This window comes from Hippopotamus amphibius, chromosome 1 (genome assembly GCF_030028045.1).
Source record: "Hippopotamus amphibius kiboko isolate mHipAmp2 chromosome 1, mHipAmp2.hap2, whole genome shotgun sequence".
Classification (NCBI taxonomy): domain Eukaryota; kingdom Metazoa; phylum Chordata; class Mammalia; order Artiodactyla; family Hippopotamidae; genus Hippopotamus; species Hippopotamus amphibius.
In genome coordinates this window covers 222,087,332-222,104,520 of record NC_080186.1, presented here as the reverse complement: position 1 = coordinate 222,104,520, position 17,189 = coordinate 222,087,332, and the positions used below count along the sequence as shown (strand labels likewise).

Here is a 17,189-nt window from a genome sequence, read left to right as displayed (position 1 = left end):
AAGCAAAAGCATGCTGGCCCGTGTACGTCTGCCAGATGAAGTACTTGTTGAATAGAAGTCGAAATTTAGATTCACACAGATGGCCAAGTGTGCCGTTGATTCACAAGTCTTGTTTTCCCTTTGCTAGGTGCAGCTCGAGTGTGGCGTGCCACAGTCACATCAGACGACAGATGGACAGTGTGACAAGACTGTCAGAAAGGATCGGGCCTCGCAGGGAGAGTCAGCCTGGAGTCAACGTGTTGACAAGTCGCTGAAAAGGAAGCCGGTGGGAGGACTGTGGCTGCAGAGGAAGTGAGCCCTGACGTCAGTCACACCCTGGATGGAGGACGGATGGACAGCCGGATGGCCAGTCACCTCTCCTCTTAAACCTTTGGAGAGTTATCCTTTGTCCCTGCTGGACGTGTATTGGGAATCTTAACACACTCTGTGAATCCACTTTCCAGAGAAGCATCCAGTGAGACTGCAGCGTGCAGCCAGCCTCAGCTGTCGCATGGTCGCAGGTCTACAGCCATGAGTGCCGAGGGCTACCAGTACAGGGCGCTGTACGACTACAAAAAGGAGCGGGAAGAAGACATTGACCTGCACTTGGGGGACATATTGACTGTGAATAAAGGGTCCTTAGTAGCTCTTGGATTCAGTGATGGACAGGAAGCCCGGCCTGAAGAAATTGGCTGGTTAAATGGCTATAATGAGACCACGGGGGAGAGGGGGGACTTCCCGGGAACTTACGTAGAATATATTGGAAGGAAAAAGATCTCGCCTCCCACACCAAAGCCCCGGCCACCTCGACCCCTTCCTGTTGCACCAGGTTCTTCAAAAACTGAAGCAGACAGTGAGCAGCAAGGTCAGTATTGATGAGTGATTGCTTCATGACTCCTTTTATTATTATTATTATTTTTTCTTTTAAGGAAAAGTCTCACGTTGTTTGGGCTGGGCTGAAACTCTGGGTAGAAGTTGTTTTGGCCACTTTACCTGAATTTATATACGGTGCATAAAAGTTTGGTCAATTATTACACAGCTAGAAATCTGTGTTTGTGGGGTGGAGAGTTATAAAAATAGGGCGATGATATCTGAGAACCTGTTTAGTGAGTGTCTCTAAACACTATTATTAGAGTTGCCGTGGAATTAAACACCTATCGCATTCTTATTCTTGTAATCTGGTATTATATATCTAAATAATCATTTTGGGAAAGTAGAGGGTAAGTCTCATGTAAGAATATTTAACATTAATATGATCTGCATGGAAAATGGAGAGAGTTAATAAAATGACCACAGAACTCAGCAGAGAGGAAACCATTATTTTTATAACCTGGTGTCTACCTCTTGGTTTCCTCTCCAGGAATACTGGCTGAAGCTGAAATTTGATCCTGGAGTTAGTGTAGACGCACAGGGAGTCCTCTTCCTGCCTGTAGTGTCATCTGTAGCGTTAATGCCAGTAGCGTGCTTGGCCTTCATGAGGAAAAAAAAAATCACTGCGTGTTTTTCTCAAAGGAAACCACCTTGTTCCAAAACCTACTCATTGTTCATTGAAGATGGTCCGCATTTGAGCTCTGAGCACAGCTGTTCCTTAAGGTGTTTCTTCTGCTCCGTTTCACGTAGAGACAAACCTTTTGCTCCACTTTGCTGTCAACAACCTTATCAAATCATTCATTTCTTCCCTAGTAAATCGCGAGCTTTGTTCCTCCGTATAAACTTTTTCCCAGAGACTGAGAAACTCATGGAAAGTTGTGTTTCAAATGGGTGGACTTAACTGCAGTGGTTATGTGTCAAGTAAAACTGACTGTGGGCATCACAGTGTATTTCTGGAAGAGATCCTGGTACTATTGTGTCTTCTTTTTTTTTTTTTGAAATCTTCCACTTTATTTATTTATTTATTTATTTTTGGCACACGGGCTTAGTTGCTCCGCGGCACGTGGGATCTTCCTGGAGCTGGGATCAAACCCATGACCTCTGCATTGTCAGGCGGATTCCCAACCACTGCGCCACCTGGGAAGCCCTATTGTGTCTTCTTTAATGTTGGCTTATTCTAGCACAAATGAATGAGGTACCGGGAATGAAGAAGCAGAATGCAAGGATAAGTAGAATTGGGAATATTTTATAAAAGTCAAAGAACTCATTAAGGATACTTGACGGGAAGAGCTTTTCTCTCCCATCCCAACCCAAAAGGGAAACTTGTTTTATAAACATTATATCGTACTTTAGAAATAATGTCCACATTATATGTTTTACTTGACAGTTCAAAAGCAGAAGTTAGATTTTCTTTGTAGATGAATCAAAAAGCCTTGACTCTGAACATACATATGTAATTCTGTCAGCCGTTTTGTTTCTTACATAGCTTCACTTAGCCAAGGGTGGGGGGCGGTATATACATACCGTTTTTTTCCTACCAAACTACACACTGTTAATTTGACTTTTGATTTTTTACATTAGATTCACTTCCTTATATATAGGCTAATTCAAAAGGAAAAATGATATAATTTCTTCCAGCATACAAAAGATTACAGACTCATAAAAATATCTGAGTCGGATTAGAAAAGATTACTTTAAAAGGGGTACCTTGTCAAGATTAGGGACAAAAAAAATTTGTAAAAACAACTTCTAAACAAAAATTGCATTTGATATCTGCTGTCAGGTGTAACTTTTTTTGACTATAGTATACAGAAAAGCAAGTCTTTCCTTAAAAATGATTTTCTCTTTGTAGCATCTAAAGTACTTTATAATGCTTTCTTTCTCATGTAATGTGGTAACAATTGAGTCTTTAACAGCTTTTTTTTTTTTAATACATAGAAAGTTAGAGTAAATAAAATTTTTTAGCAGAGTTTAAGAAAGAGACACACGGTAATATGCATTAAAGTATTAGAGCAGGCCTGAATATAAATGAGAAATTAGGAGGGGTTGAAAGGTTGAAGAGACCGTATCAGGGGTTGGGTGGGGAGTTGAGGTACTAAGTATTAGATTTTCTAGAATGTTAATCTTGTATTCTCACTTAAATATGATTCCTGTGAAATGAGGATTCAACAGCTCATGTTGAATTGATATGGAGAGTAGTTGTAAGGACAGATTTATTTGTTGGAACCTGTGAGACTTTAATTGCTTTTGCCTAAGGGTGTGTTTATTTGAAAAGTGTTTGCAGGGACAAATTGTATGAAGGTGAGAAAGGATAGTTCTTTTCTCTTCTCACTGTAATTGAATTCTTTGGCCTTTTTTTCCTTTTTACTCCCTCACCTGATGTAGCCTGTTTTTCATGTTTGACTGTATTTTATTGAGAAGGTCACCCCTGTGATGTGCAGGTCTCTTTTGTGGAGGGAGTGTTGTGGGGACAGTGGGCACACTCCCACCATAAGCACAGGGTAAACTGAGGCCGCTCTGTCCTACCTTTATGCCCCTCTCATTCCCTTCCCTCTTTGTGAGAGAAAGTTGTCGTTAAACTCTGCCCACAAGTAAAATCTGTGTGAGGAGTTCCGCCTTAGATAACAGAACCCACTCTTCTGCTTCTCTTGTACATTCCTGGAATTAAAGCTGTCATGTTTCACTTTTTGGCGAAAAGAGAGTTAAAAACCTATTTAAGATCTGATACCCAGTTCCTCTCAGGAAAATATACCTTCCACCAATCCAGCTTGCATACAGTTTTCTAATGAAGCCCTGGCCTATTGTTTGGATTGAGTTTGTATATTGGATAGTCTGGTATTTCTTGGAGTTTAAATCATTCAGTAGATGTGAATTGAGCTATAGAAAGCTATAGCTTTCTAGCACCTATTTTGTACTAGAAAGCAGGGATGAAAGATGAAGTCAGGACCTGAGTGAGACGGCGTGCCCTCTGATGTTCTCTTCTGCCCCTCTCCTACCTCAGGACTCTGCTTGGACAGCTCTTCCTCAGCCGTCCTCTTAGCTGACTCACGCTCTGCTTAAAGCTTTCTTCTCAAGAAGGCTCTGCTCACCGTGATTCATGTGGTAACCTGTCCCTCTGCTTTTGCAAAGCATTTATCATCTAAGCTACTGTAGAATTTTCTTACCACGCTGTTTAGTGTCTGTTCCCTCTGGTAGATTGTAAGCCCCATGAGGGCAGGGGTCTTGAATATCTCTCCATTATCCCAAGTACCTAGAACAGCACAGTAGGTGCTCAGCAAGTAGACAGATGCTTGCTGTTGAAACCCATCATCTAGCTGTTTCACGTCCCACGTGACTTTGGAAATGAGCCACATGCTTTGTGTGTCCTGTGCAGGCACACAAGGCTGCAACAGCCCATTCTGGTTTTGGATGTTACAGTTTATTGTTATTTGCATCATTCACACCTGAGGAATCTTGCAGCCTTGGCCTTGACCGTTGCGTGCTATGTCTCCAAAACTTATTTTTTTACCCCGTTTCCTAGGACTAGTAGTTCTGCTGGTGGGAAAGCGTGTCTCGCTGAGAGTGTGCTCCGTCAGCCACTTAAGCAAAGTGAATGGAACACGTGTTAAGATCAGCAGGTGTCCTCAGGCATATATTTTGTGCCCTCACTCCCCCCTTACATCTTTGTTTGCACAGAAGCTAAAATACCAATATGAGCATCACATTTCAGTTTCCCACAATCCAGTAAAGCCCCATTTTACCTTCTTTGGAGAAAACCTCTTCCCTGTCCGGTGCAGGTGAAGAGTGTGATGGGTGTGCACAGTGGGTGGTACATGCTCCTTAGGTGAGGTGAGCACTTGAAAGGCCATCCTCCTACTCTCTCTGCATCAGGCTGTTCATACACGGCATTACATCCCCACACACACAGTCCGATTCAGTCGTGCTTCCCGAATTCACCTGACACAAGGAAATGAGTTGATGGAAGTGGGGATTTAGGGATAAGAGAACCAAAATGTATTTCTTTCATACGTAAGCTGTCCAGTGGGGCAATTTCTTGAGACGGTATTTTGAGATCCTTTAATTAAAGTCACGCCAATCCGGAATAGTTAGACTAGTGAGATTGCATGACCACGTCAGTTTGTATCGAATGTTGAAGTCTGCCAGCTTGAGAGATCACTGGGGAACCTGAGTTCATCCCCACCTCCATCCTCCATCCACACACGCCTCCCACGCCTCCCACTTTGGACTCTGACAGCGGGTCCCAACTGGTCCTGCGTATAAAACATCAAGCACACATGTGGTGTGGCCTGTTTTAAACTTTGATCAAAATTCTTTCTAAGCAAAAAAAGAGAAAAGCCTGCAGCTTGTGTTTGCTTTCATGGTCTCCCCAGCCACGTGATTTTTCCATTTTTCACACTCAGCATTTGAGTGTCCCTCCACAGTTGTTGCTCCCTGTCTAGATAGCAAGGCTGTAATAAATCACAGAAATTGACTACGCTGCACAGACGTCGCAGAGGATGGCGACCCGATCCCAAATTGTACACCTTTGCTGAGCCCTGTGGTCAGAACATACCGCTGTTACTCACAGAAATAGCACCTGTGAAAGTAGTTTGCTTTGCTTCACCGATTCCTGCCTTTATGAATTCTGTTTTAGTTCAGAATCGGCCTTGTCATAACTTTCCTCACCTTTTCTCCTGCTTAAGTGAGACTTTGCTCTGAAGCAGGAGGACTGTGGTTAACTGCCCCCCGTGATGGGGTGAGACCTCTGGCTTTGGTGCAGACTCCCTGTTTTTCATTGATCACTCTGCTTTGGGAAGCAAGCAGGCCTGGTTACAGGATATTTGAAGATCAGGGCCTTGGAGCCCTGTCTTTAACTTTTGACCAACCAGAGAAATTAATCAGAACAGTAGAGATTTTTACCCAGATGTAAACAGATAAGTGTTTTTCTTTTCTTTTCTTTTTTTCTTTCTTTTTGGCCACATGGTGTGGTTTGCAGGATCTTAGTTCTCTGACCAGGGATTGAACCCTGACCCTGGCTGTGAAAAAGCCGAGTCCTAACCACTGGACTGCCAGGGAGTTCCCAGCATATAAGGGCTTGCTTGCCCTTTGTGTTTTAGTAGGAAGTGAAAAGTACTTCTGAAAGATGTCATCAATATAATTGATTAAAGAGCAGGCCTGGAAAAAAACAAATGTGATCATCATTTTTGATAAAATCAGATGAGCCTCACCACTTCTCTTATGACAGACTATATCACTCAGGCATTTAGTCACATATTATACCAGAGTTCTCCCTCTCAGGAGCACCAGCATTTCTGTTCTTCTTACTAAATTATTGATATTAAAGACATTTTCCCTGTTAATTTTAAATTTAATTATTTTGTTTCCCTAGAAATGTGAAAGAGAAAGTGACCCTAACAATTTCCATATCCACAGTTATTTGAAAAGGAAATTTACAAGAAGAGAAAGGATTCTCACCTTTGCTGCTTTTCAGCAGGAACGTTCTGCCCAGAACCGGCCCAGCCATGTAATTTACCGGCCGCCCAGAGGTGGGATGAACTGGAAGGTCCCCTTGTCTCCCAGAAAGGAGAAGACTCCTCCCTCCTTCTTCCAGTCTGTTATTAGGAAGGAAGGACTTGATTCTTTCCTAGAGCTGTGGTGACAGCTAAGTTCAGGGTTACAGATAAGACATTATTTGAGGAAAAGCTTTTCTGCCAGGCTACCATGGCCTGTGTCATTTAGAATCACAGTTCTAGTATGCAAATTATATATATATATTTTTTACTTAAGTGAGATATATATTCAGAGGCTTTCATTAAGGCTAATGGCTCTAGAGATTTCATTCTGTGTTCTTTTTTCCAAAACGGGTAAAGGGTCCAATGTCCACATCTATAAAACCTAAATAAGGCCCTCACACTTCTAATTTAATTCAAACAGGAGCTGTGTAAGTGGAGTGATCCTATTTTGTTTACTAGCAGCCAAGGCAAAGTCGATGTTCTAAAACAGTTTTCTTTGTCATGAAAGTAGAACTCTATATGTTAAAAGTGTTTCTATTTTAACTTTTTAGCTTAGTTGTCACTAGATCCTTTAATAACTTTGATGTCATGTCAGTCTTTCCTGGTTTCTAGGTAAATGCATCTTTGTCTAAAACAGGCAAAATTCTGATTAATAAACACTTCTCCAGTAAGTCAGAGTTTGAGAAAATAAACGTTCAGAATTCTGAAATGCAACAACAAATGGCGCCTTATATGCTAAGTAGCTTCCAAAAAGGGGAGAATTTGGTACCTCTGGCAAATAAGAATACCAAGTATTAGATGCCGTTTACATACCCATGTTTTTCTTAGTAAAAGAAAACAGACGTTAGCAGTACAGCTGGCTGTTGCATATTTGTGTGTCTTTGTTGCTAACAAGTTTCCATGAGGAAAGACGTGAAATTGCTTTGAAGGCTAAAATAGGAGAAAGTAACTTGGTATTTTAACTAGAAATGAGAAGCATAATTGCATGATGGATTATTATCATAATTTTTGAGGTCTTGATTGAGTTCATAGCATTCAATATCAAAACAATGTTTTCAGTTTCAATAAACTAAATGGAGGAGGTCAAAGCGAACTAGAAATTGACTTTATTTGAATTACTTGAGTACAGTTTCCCTAAAACGTCACGTTTAACAAAATGTTGTCAGAATACTTTATAAATGCATCATTCCTACGAACTAATTTATATACAAGACCATATTATTTTTGTTTCTGCTACGATAATTCCATGCACTATACATTTTAAAAATGTTCCGATGAAATATAACTTTGCAATTTAAAAAAGAAAAAAAACAAGCAACAGATCTTTCTGTTTAATTTTGTTTGGAGAACTTTGTCCCAGTGGCTTTATGCCACCTAAAGTATGGCTGTCATTTTCAGGAATACCTTCTCTGCTCTGTTTCTTACTTGGGGACGTTTGTATTCATCTGTTTATTTTCACTTGGTAGCTTCTGTTATGCAGTGCCTATAGAGTCTCCTGTCATGTCACAATTTGATGCACGTTGAACTTCCCACTGTGAGTTTATCACACTGTTTGTAATTCGATGATCAAATCTGATATCCAAGGTGGTAAAGATGTAAGCATAAGTGAAATATAAATCCCTGTGGTATATTATTTGAATCAGAAATTTTGCTCTGCTTTGCTTTCTGTAAATTCCATAACACTTCTTTTTTTTAAATTTACTTTTATTTATTTAACTTCTTTATTTTTATTTTTAATTATTTTTATTTATTCTGCATTGGGTCTTCATTGCTGCACGGGGGCTTTCTCTAGTTGTGGCGAGTGGGGACTACTCTTCATTATGGTGCGTGGGCTTCACATTTCTGTGCCATCACTCTTCTAATCCCAGTGTTTCTACTTTAAAAATAAGAAGTAGACACTGTGTCTTCTGAGTTCTGGCTCTATTTTTATTTTAACCTCTTACTGACACTTGATCAATAAAAGTTTCTCCATTCCTACTCACAAGAATTGTTGGAGAAACAAAACCCACAAAGTGTAAGTTCTCACTAGTAGTGTTTCCACAATAATGCAGCCCAGAAGCTAGAAGGGAAAGTAATGGAGGAACTCAGAGAAGTAAGTGAGGACAGTTGGGCAGATGTGCTCACATGACCTCACTGCGGGATCTGATCGGAGGTTGGTCCTTGGGATGATATAGGATTGTTGCTAATGAAAGTGCTAACTTGGTATCAAGTTTTTGCACATCTGCATACTGTATGATTTTAATAAGGTCTGTTTCACCAAGTGTGAGAATTTATGCTCTACCTCTGTTGGTGGGCACTCAGCAGTTGCTGACATCAAAGCTGATTTGAGATTCTTCCCGTTCTACACATTGCAGTTCATCAGCAAATTCAAAGACATTGATGGAATGCCTCCCTTGGACTGTGTCTGTGTGGTATAACTAAATTTGTTGATATGTGCTCAGAGTTCCTAGGGATTTATCTAGTGGGTTTTTTGTTAAATTTTCCAGGGCAGATAGAAGGTGATGTTTATAACATTTGTCTATTCAGGTTATAAAGATTTGTTTATTCAGACCTCTTCAAATTTATGTGATAGAAGTATTAGAATAAGTACCCAAGAAATAACACGTTAGCATAGCATTAGGTGAGTCTGCTTTGAAAAGCCAGGGGGACTGTTGGGTGTTATATTCCAGACTTTACCCCAAGGATGAAAACTGCCATAGTGCCCTCAGACCCCGCACATGTACTGCCGCCCCAGCGAGGGAAGGTCAGCATTGGTTCCAACTTGCTACTGGGTTTTGGAAAATACAGTTTTCAGAATGACTTGAGTTTGTTCATAAAATAAGCTATTGTGAATCTGCATTAAACACTGCTGTCTTTATTTTTTATCCTTTTTAAAAAATTTCTAATGTTTAGGAGTGTTGCTTCTTTATCAGTAAACAGTTCATTTGAAATATCTTTCTATTCCTGTGTGTTAACTATAGAAACTTAGTTGAATGTTTGCATCATTATTAATTTATAATCTCAGAGTATTTTACAACATTGCTGCTAACTTAGGTCTTACCCTGTTTTTTCAGGGAGCAAAAAGTAAATTTTCCGTTTTCAAAGGAGAGAGGTTCAAAGAATTTAGAGCAAGATGTGACTTTGTTGCTAAATAATTGCTCACTGGTTATCAACCAAGCACCAGGGAATGGGATGTAATGAATTTGGTTAGAACATATCACAGTATATGTTAGACTCGTCCCATGTTTCCCCACGGGTCTATTTAAATATTGAAAATGCCTTTTTCAAAAAATACCCTAAAAATCTGCTGATTTACTGTTTGCCAAGCATTCTGCTAGGCATTTTAAAGACATTTTTCATTTAATCCTCACAGTCACCCTGCAAATACGGCATTATTATAACCATTTTCCAGATTAAGAAACGAAAGCTCAAATGATTGTGTAAATATTTAGAAAGGAGGGTCTCCCTAGAAGGGGCATTCAGAGGGTTCAAGCACACTCCAGCAGGCAGTTGTGTGGGTCTTGTTTAAGCAGTCCTTTGTGAAGTTATCAGTAACTGAAGAAAGCAGCCACTTTCTGCTTTTTGGGTGGTCTGTAATTACGTCTGTTTTATCTGTTAAGTTTCACTGGCTGTTACATTCATACCATCACACAAATTATCTTGTTTTACCTACAACTTATAGCGTTTTCTTATGTGTGCTAAATACATGAAAGAGTTGAGTTACAAAGAGACTGATAAGGCCATGACAAAGTTTGGGGTTATGTGTGTGTATGTGCAGTTTTTCTCAGGATGAAATACACCTTGATCAGATACTCAAAAGTTATGTACCTTTGATAAGTGATTTTCCTTCCATTTTTGTTATTTTTGAAGAAGTTAAATGTCTGCTTCAAATGTTTCCCTGAGCTTTACATTTTCTTACTTCTGATTCATAATTAAATCATTTTGATTAAAATTGAGCAGGTTATTACCTGCTTCTTAAAAGCTAAAAGCTGAGGCTGTCCAACATAAAAATTATGTGTTTTGGCACGTGGATAGCAGCTGCTTAAAATCTCTAAGCATAAGAAATCTCAAGTGGACTCACGTGAATCTGAAGTCATACCTGAGTTCTGTCAAAATTAGCAGTAAACGCCATTTTTAAAGTTTGGCTGAATGACTAAATTCCTTTGAATGTCAAACTTTATTTCTCAGGAAAGTTAGTCACTGCCAAGTTTATAACATAAACATCGTGTTGCTGCTACCTGAATTCCAAGGACAAGAGGGTGGATGAGGGCCAGTGAAAGGCACAGGTGAATTTTATTTCTCAGTGTTTAATTTAAAAGGACACTGTGACATTGCACAGAGAGAGTCTCTCCAAGGACACAAGTGCCAGTAAAAATTCTTGGATGCTCTTATTTTTATTTTTTCCTGTTACAAAAGAAACTTATTTAAAAATTGCCTGATTTAAAAAGTCTGCCCGGTAATCCTGACACACTTCTCACTAGAGTCTCTAAGAAGATAGAGAAAAGCCTTTACATTCCAAACAGTTGTAAAAACTAGAACTAGCAGGTGAAATGTCTACTGTAAACCAACGGAACTGGGTTTAAAAACACCGGCAGAATAAATTTTGACCACCTAAAAATAGGTAGGCAGAGACATGTCCTCCCCAGCACTGCCTGTAATTCAGAAAGAGCCTAGCAGCTGTGCCCAGAATGCTCTTCCCTTCCTCTTTCTAATCTCCCCCAACAGTGTCTTTTTATTCAGTAGAAGGTCATAACTCAGAAAATAACCAGGCAGAGCTGAGAAGGTGGTGTAGGGGCTATATTACGGTTACATTCTGGGATTCTTACTCCACAAAAGTAGTGTTGAAAATGGGGTAGAGTTAGACCTGTGTTTCCTGAGGGTTTCAGTATTGTTTGAGTCCTCCATCATTCAGAGCCTCAGAAAGCCTGGCAGTAAAGGTAGGAGAAGGTTTGCTTTTAGCAAAACTATATTGAAATGAAAATCACATTGGAAATTGGCCTGGGAACCATTCATTTCAACCTGCCCGCCAACTCTTGATCCGAAGCCAGCACCCACGTGGATCAGGAGTAGCTCAGAGCAAACATCAGGTCTGGGCAGATATCTCCCTGTATAGTGGTCAGTAAACAAGACAAGGAAAAAAAAAAAAGAAAACAGCTGAGCCTACTGAAAAACACTGTTCTATAAAGGAAAGGAGAGATCGTATTGAAGATTTGAAGGAAGAGCAGACTGCCCACAATGGCCCAAATGAAAGAGGGGCAGAAAGTAGTTAGATGATTATGAGTTGAAAAGACCTGGATGGGATGGAATGGGAGTGAAACCATTAAAAAAAATTGTAAAGAAATTAAGTGTGGTATAGCACATGAAACTCTATAGGAGAGGCAATAAAGAATAGAATTAACACAGCTGCAAATAAAATTAATGTTGTGGAGGAGAAACTTAAAGCTCTTCTAGAATCCAAAGAGAGAAGAGATAGGAATGAAGGAGATGATTGTAGATGCATAGTGAGAAGGTATAACATGGGGATTTTAAGTATTGATAAATGAGAAATAAGTAATATCAAATGAAAGATAACAAACATAAAAATAAGCATGCATGCATTTTGTGCAGATTTGAAAGCATTGTCCACATTGTTTAGATGAAATTAATGAAAGGCCACCTCTAGATATGTTTTGGCAATTTTTTTTTTTAATTAGAAGGAACAAAATTCAGGCTTCCTTCTCTTTTGTAGCAGTAAATGCTGAAAGATAGTGGATGCAGAGTTTTGAGGAAGAAAGATGGTGACTCAAGACCTTAATGTGTTGCTTCCTTATATATCTTGTGGAAGGAATTGAGAGGCATTCTCTCATAAGCAAGACCTCAGTGAGATATATTCAACTTCTCATGTCACATGGGCAAACTTCAAAATTGCCGTTTCATTGTTAAGCTTTATAATTAGAAAGGCATAGGTTAAAAATGAATTCATGGTGATTAACTTAAAGAATAATTACCAGAAGAATAAAACTGTAAGGTATATATTTTCCAAATACCTAAAAATACAAGGCACATTCCAAAAAACAGACAACAAAGGGTAAAACAATTATTGACATGGGGAAAATGTTTACTGTATATGAAAATTTAAAGAAATACATATATCAACATATATATACATACAGAAATATAAAACTGAATCTATACCTACTTACATTTGTGTGTTCAACAAATACTAGTTTTGTGTCAGATGCTATGCTAACATTTTGCTACATTAACTTGTTACTTTCATTAGAACTGCATGACATTGGCCTTATTGTTACATCTGTTGTAGAGGTAAAGAAATTAAAGCTTAGTTAAATGATGGCCCATGGTCACATAGGTCATGCAGGAGTTGGGGTTTGACCCCAGCCATGTGACTTTTGACCCAGCATTTTTAAACAACAGTGTGATACAGTGTAAGGGCCCTTGGGTGCTCACGTTCGTGCTGTGTGACACTGCTGTATTTCTGGCCACAGTCTATCAGCTGGCGGCAGGGCAAATCATCCCCTAGCTTGCCAGTGACCTATGAAGCAGCCTGATATAAAAAAAATGAGTTAAAATAACCAGATTTTTCCACTCTGAGGCAACAGACCCAAGAAAATCTAAAGAGAACAAAACAGATATGTGAGTTACTCTTTTTTTCCAGTAAAAGAACCTCATCGGAAAAGGCTGGAAAGAGGTGATTAGTTTTAAGGGACAGTTTCTTCCCTTAGCAGGTTGGAAACAATGGGGCTTATTAAATGGTTAAAATATTAACCTTCAAGTTAGCCCTCACTTGGCTAGTGCTTCTCAAAATGTTTATATATATATATAAAAAATATATATAAATATATATATAACAAATTTATAACATGGTATGACAATATATAAGCATTTATATGTTATGTAAATTATTATGTATTACATACATTATTATATAAAGTTATACAATTTATATAAATATGTTTATATATAATAGCATGTATATAGATAATGTTTATGTAAACATCTGTCTGCTAGTACAGTATATAAGGCAATACAGAAAAGTCATTGTTGGGTTAATTATGCAATTATAATTGATTTGCTGTTTCACTAAAATACATTTTAAAGGATTGAAAGCTAGCTCTAACTTGCTACTTTACTAGCCATCATTGTTTGTAGTTACATGCACAGTTATAATGTAACTGTCATTTGTGGTCTAATCTTCCCCTGAAGGGAAACTTGAGAAACCTGGTCAGCTTTAACATTTAGAGGAAGTTTAAACATATTGGAACATAAAATTTACAGCTGTTTAGGTTAAAACTCCGTTTCTTGTCAGACCACATCTATCCAGCTCTTCTGTGATTAGAATCATCTAACTTTGGACTGAATTAAGGAAGAGTTTCACAAGATGCACAAAATGTTTACTCGTTTTCTTTGCCAGCTTCCTGAGTCTGTGCAGCGGACTGAGACCTCTGCTTATCTAAAGACAGTGTGGTCACATAAGCCAATTGTCACCAGTTAACTGTTTTCATCCTCTGAATTGTTTTTGGTGGATTCCAACCTAGTAATTGATATTTTCAGTAATTTATATTCTTTAACTGTAAGAGTGAAAATATTTGTGGGTTTATTTTGTGGAGGTGGGTGGTGGTTAGTTAGAGTCTAGCCGAGAGGCTATCCGCCTTTCATATGCTCTAGCAGAGAACGATGGGGTCAGTTTCACAATGATCTTTTTCCAAAATACAAAACCACTGTCCCTCCCACCTCTCAGGCAACTTGCTCAGTCCATTTTTTAGAACAATTTAAAATATAGCCAAGGCTTTTGCTTCAGCGTCTCTTGATTCACTGGATCCCTAAGGGACCATCTTTTGCCCGTGTCAAATGCTGTGTTTATTTCGCATTTTGAAAGGTTCTAAATTTTATATCCTAGCAAATATAGTTAGTAGTCTTCAGATTATGTTGTCTCACATTCAGGTGTGATTTCCTAAGAAAAGGAAATGGAGAGGGTGGGGGTTAATAGAGTAATTAAACCTTCTTAAAATGAAGGCGAAAAAAAACCTTTTGTTTATAGGAGTTGAAGAGATCATTACTGATTGATCTTAGCCTTCTCAGAAATCCATCTCATGGAGTTGATACTGGGTATTTTAGGCAAAGGTGGTGTAGGCGCTGATGAATTTTGTTACCTTATTCTGGACCTTTTATTTATGGGTATGTAACTAAATGATTATATGAATTTTTGATTTGCTAAAAAGGTTGTATTTGCAGTTTTTAGAATATTGCTGTTTTTAGTTCATTGCCTCCGAATGCTGCCTTTTTCTTTGCTTCAGTACATGTCAGATGAAATGTTTTAGCTCTGAGATGAAAAGTGTGAAGTTTATTCTTTATTGATATGTTTGCTGGCACACATGAGCATTTGCTGTGTGCTTTACCTCCATTATCGTATTTAGTGCTATTTATAGGTTGAGGCTTAGAAAAAGCAACCTGCCTAGAGGCAAATATTAGTAGATGATGGACTTATATGCAGACTCTGTGACTTCAGGATGTGTGCTTTCCAACACCACACTGTACCATCCTCAAAGTGAAATGGGGGAGGACAGAACCTCTAGTAGGATTAACTTCTCCAGAGGTCATGTCATATTAAAGCAACCACAGGTTCTGAAAGCATGTATTAAATACATACTAGGAAGTAGTGGCCTATAAATTGTAGACTTTTTAAATACAGTCTCACATCTTTGTAATCTTTGCCCCATAATCCAGTTACCCTCAAGCTAATTGAAAACTCTTAAAAATACAGATATTAAAAATGCTTGCTTGGCCAGTATTTTGTTTCTGTTGAGATCATGTGCTTGAATCATATGTCAAACCAGAGACTTATATGAAACAATTTGTATGAAATCATCAACTTCTCTAACAGTTTTCTTGCAATAAAGAGGGAAGAATATGTAATGTATAAGTTAAAACAGTGACTTCATACCATTAACGCAAAAGTATTGTGCTATCAGAGCAGTAGTTGGACTCCTTGATAGCAGTGCCAGTCCAGAAGAATGTTTGTGTTTTAATGGATCATTTAAATAAACCTTTCATCTTTACTCAGAGAAGAGAGCAGCTCTGACTGAGAGCAGTTGAAGCTAGAACGTGGAGCAGGGGATCAAACGTTTTCATGTGGCCTCTGATTGAGTCTTGCTCAGGGAACACAGCAGACAAACTGCAGTTCATGTCGGTCATGATGTAGGAAGCCCAAGGAAAAGTCCTAGGTGCTAGGTAGTTTTGCTAAGTCATCAAAATGGACCTAATGATTTTATTTGAATCCAGTGAACCACAGCTGGGCTCTCAGAGAGGTCTTCCAAGGGTAGACAGGCCCTCAGATGCTTTCCCAGTGTCCACTACTGCAATATGGCTTAACCCTAAGGCAGAAACATCCTCCCCTATTAGAAGTTAGGGTATCCTCTGTAGCTGTGATTGGGGAAAATTCACTCCCATGAAATGGGAGGTATGCTTGGTTGACCAGATAGCCCAAAGCTGAGCCATAGCTAAGGATTTCCCAAATTCACAAGGCCTCTTTCTTGAGTTGTCTTCTTTCAGACTTAACCCTCAGTTTCTGGGTAAGTCGCAGTATATCTATAGGGAAAGCCCCTGGTTTGGGTTTAGTCAAGCTTGCCAGAGAAAACTGGATCTAAGCGGGAATAAAATTTACTGACCCCTGTTCTCAGAGGTTAACATTTTCATTTATGTTTTACATGACTCATTTTAAATTACAGTGCTCTACAGATATAGAAAGAAGCCTTCCTCTTCCCACCCTCCCCCAGACACCACATAATGGAAAAAGCAAGAATTTTCTGCATAAGCAAGGCTTTTTTTCTTTCTTTCTTTTTTTTTAAAAAACAAAAAGCCAGTCTCTGATGGGACTTTTTTTCCTGCCAGAATTCCCACTGGTCCACTGTCGCAATATTTACAAAAGGCCATGATGAAAGAGGAAGGCCCATTTTGAGCCCTTTGCCTCTGTGTTATGTGAAACGTAACTTGTATTTCGGTTCTTGGTATCAGAAGAATTGTTATTTTTGAACTTCTCTGATAGGCTTGTAAACCTACTAGGCCCTCTTAACTCTTAAAGTATAATTTTGATTAAGAAAAGATTTGTCCCTCTGCTCTAACTAGACACATAAAACTTTGAAAGGTTTTGATGTTCTGTTTCCTGTTTAAAAAAAAAAAAATGTATCCTCCCTTATGAACTCCAACTAGATGAGAGGATTTTCCTCAGAGAAAATTCAACTCTGGGAAGAACCATCCATGGAGGTCATAACCTAGAACATTTGTGAACGGAAGTTTCAGTGAATTAAAAGAGGGCAGGGTTAGGAAGCAGAAAGTTCTGTTCTGCCATAGCTGTAGCTAAATAAATCATTTCACTCTGGAGCCCGGGCTGTCCCGTAATTTGTAGCCAGTTGTCTACAGAGGTCACTGATTACAGTTCATCGTGGAGGAGAGAGGTGACCTGGGGCCCCACCAGGAATTCATATTAATACGTGTACCTTTCTTTCTTCCCCAGAATGTTCACTGGAGAACATTCTGTTAAGCACTGATCCTCAGTGATCTTTTATTTCTACATAAAACCTTTTAAAATGCAAATAATTCGACTTGATTTATTTTTCCTTTCAGTTAGAAGATAAATGAATCAGCTCGGAGCACAATTAAAAAGAGTTTATTTGCTCCAGTGCAGGACTGAGGGATGGAAAATTCTGTTCTTTTATTCAGTGGGACTATGTAACCAACTGTAGTAAACATGTATCCCATTGTGCAGCCTTTCTTTTGCTTCAGAGGCAGTTTGATCTGCTGACCAAAAAGAAGCTACATTAAGACTAGCTCCCAGACCAGGACTTTAGCATAAAGCAAGTGCTCAATTAAATT

General features: G+C 38.9%; 1 protein-coding gene across 2 annotated transcripts in view; it reads left to right on the top strand.

The window, feature by feature from the left end:
• PIK3R1 (phosphoinositide-3-kinase regulatory subunit 1) overlaps window positions 1-17,189 on the top strand; it is an 86,452-nt gene that overhangs the window by 10,731 nt on the left and 58,532 nt on the right. For both annotated transcript variants that reach the window (XM_057741966.1, XM_057741973.1), the window contains exon 2: window positions 128-844. In XM_057741966.1, coding sequence (XP_057597949.1) covers window positions 511-844 — 334 coding nt within the window. In that variant the 5' untranslated portion in view covers window positions 128-510. The remainder of the gene's footprint in view (window positions 1-127; window positions 845-17,189) is intronic.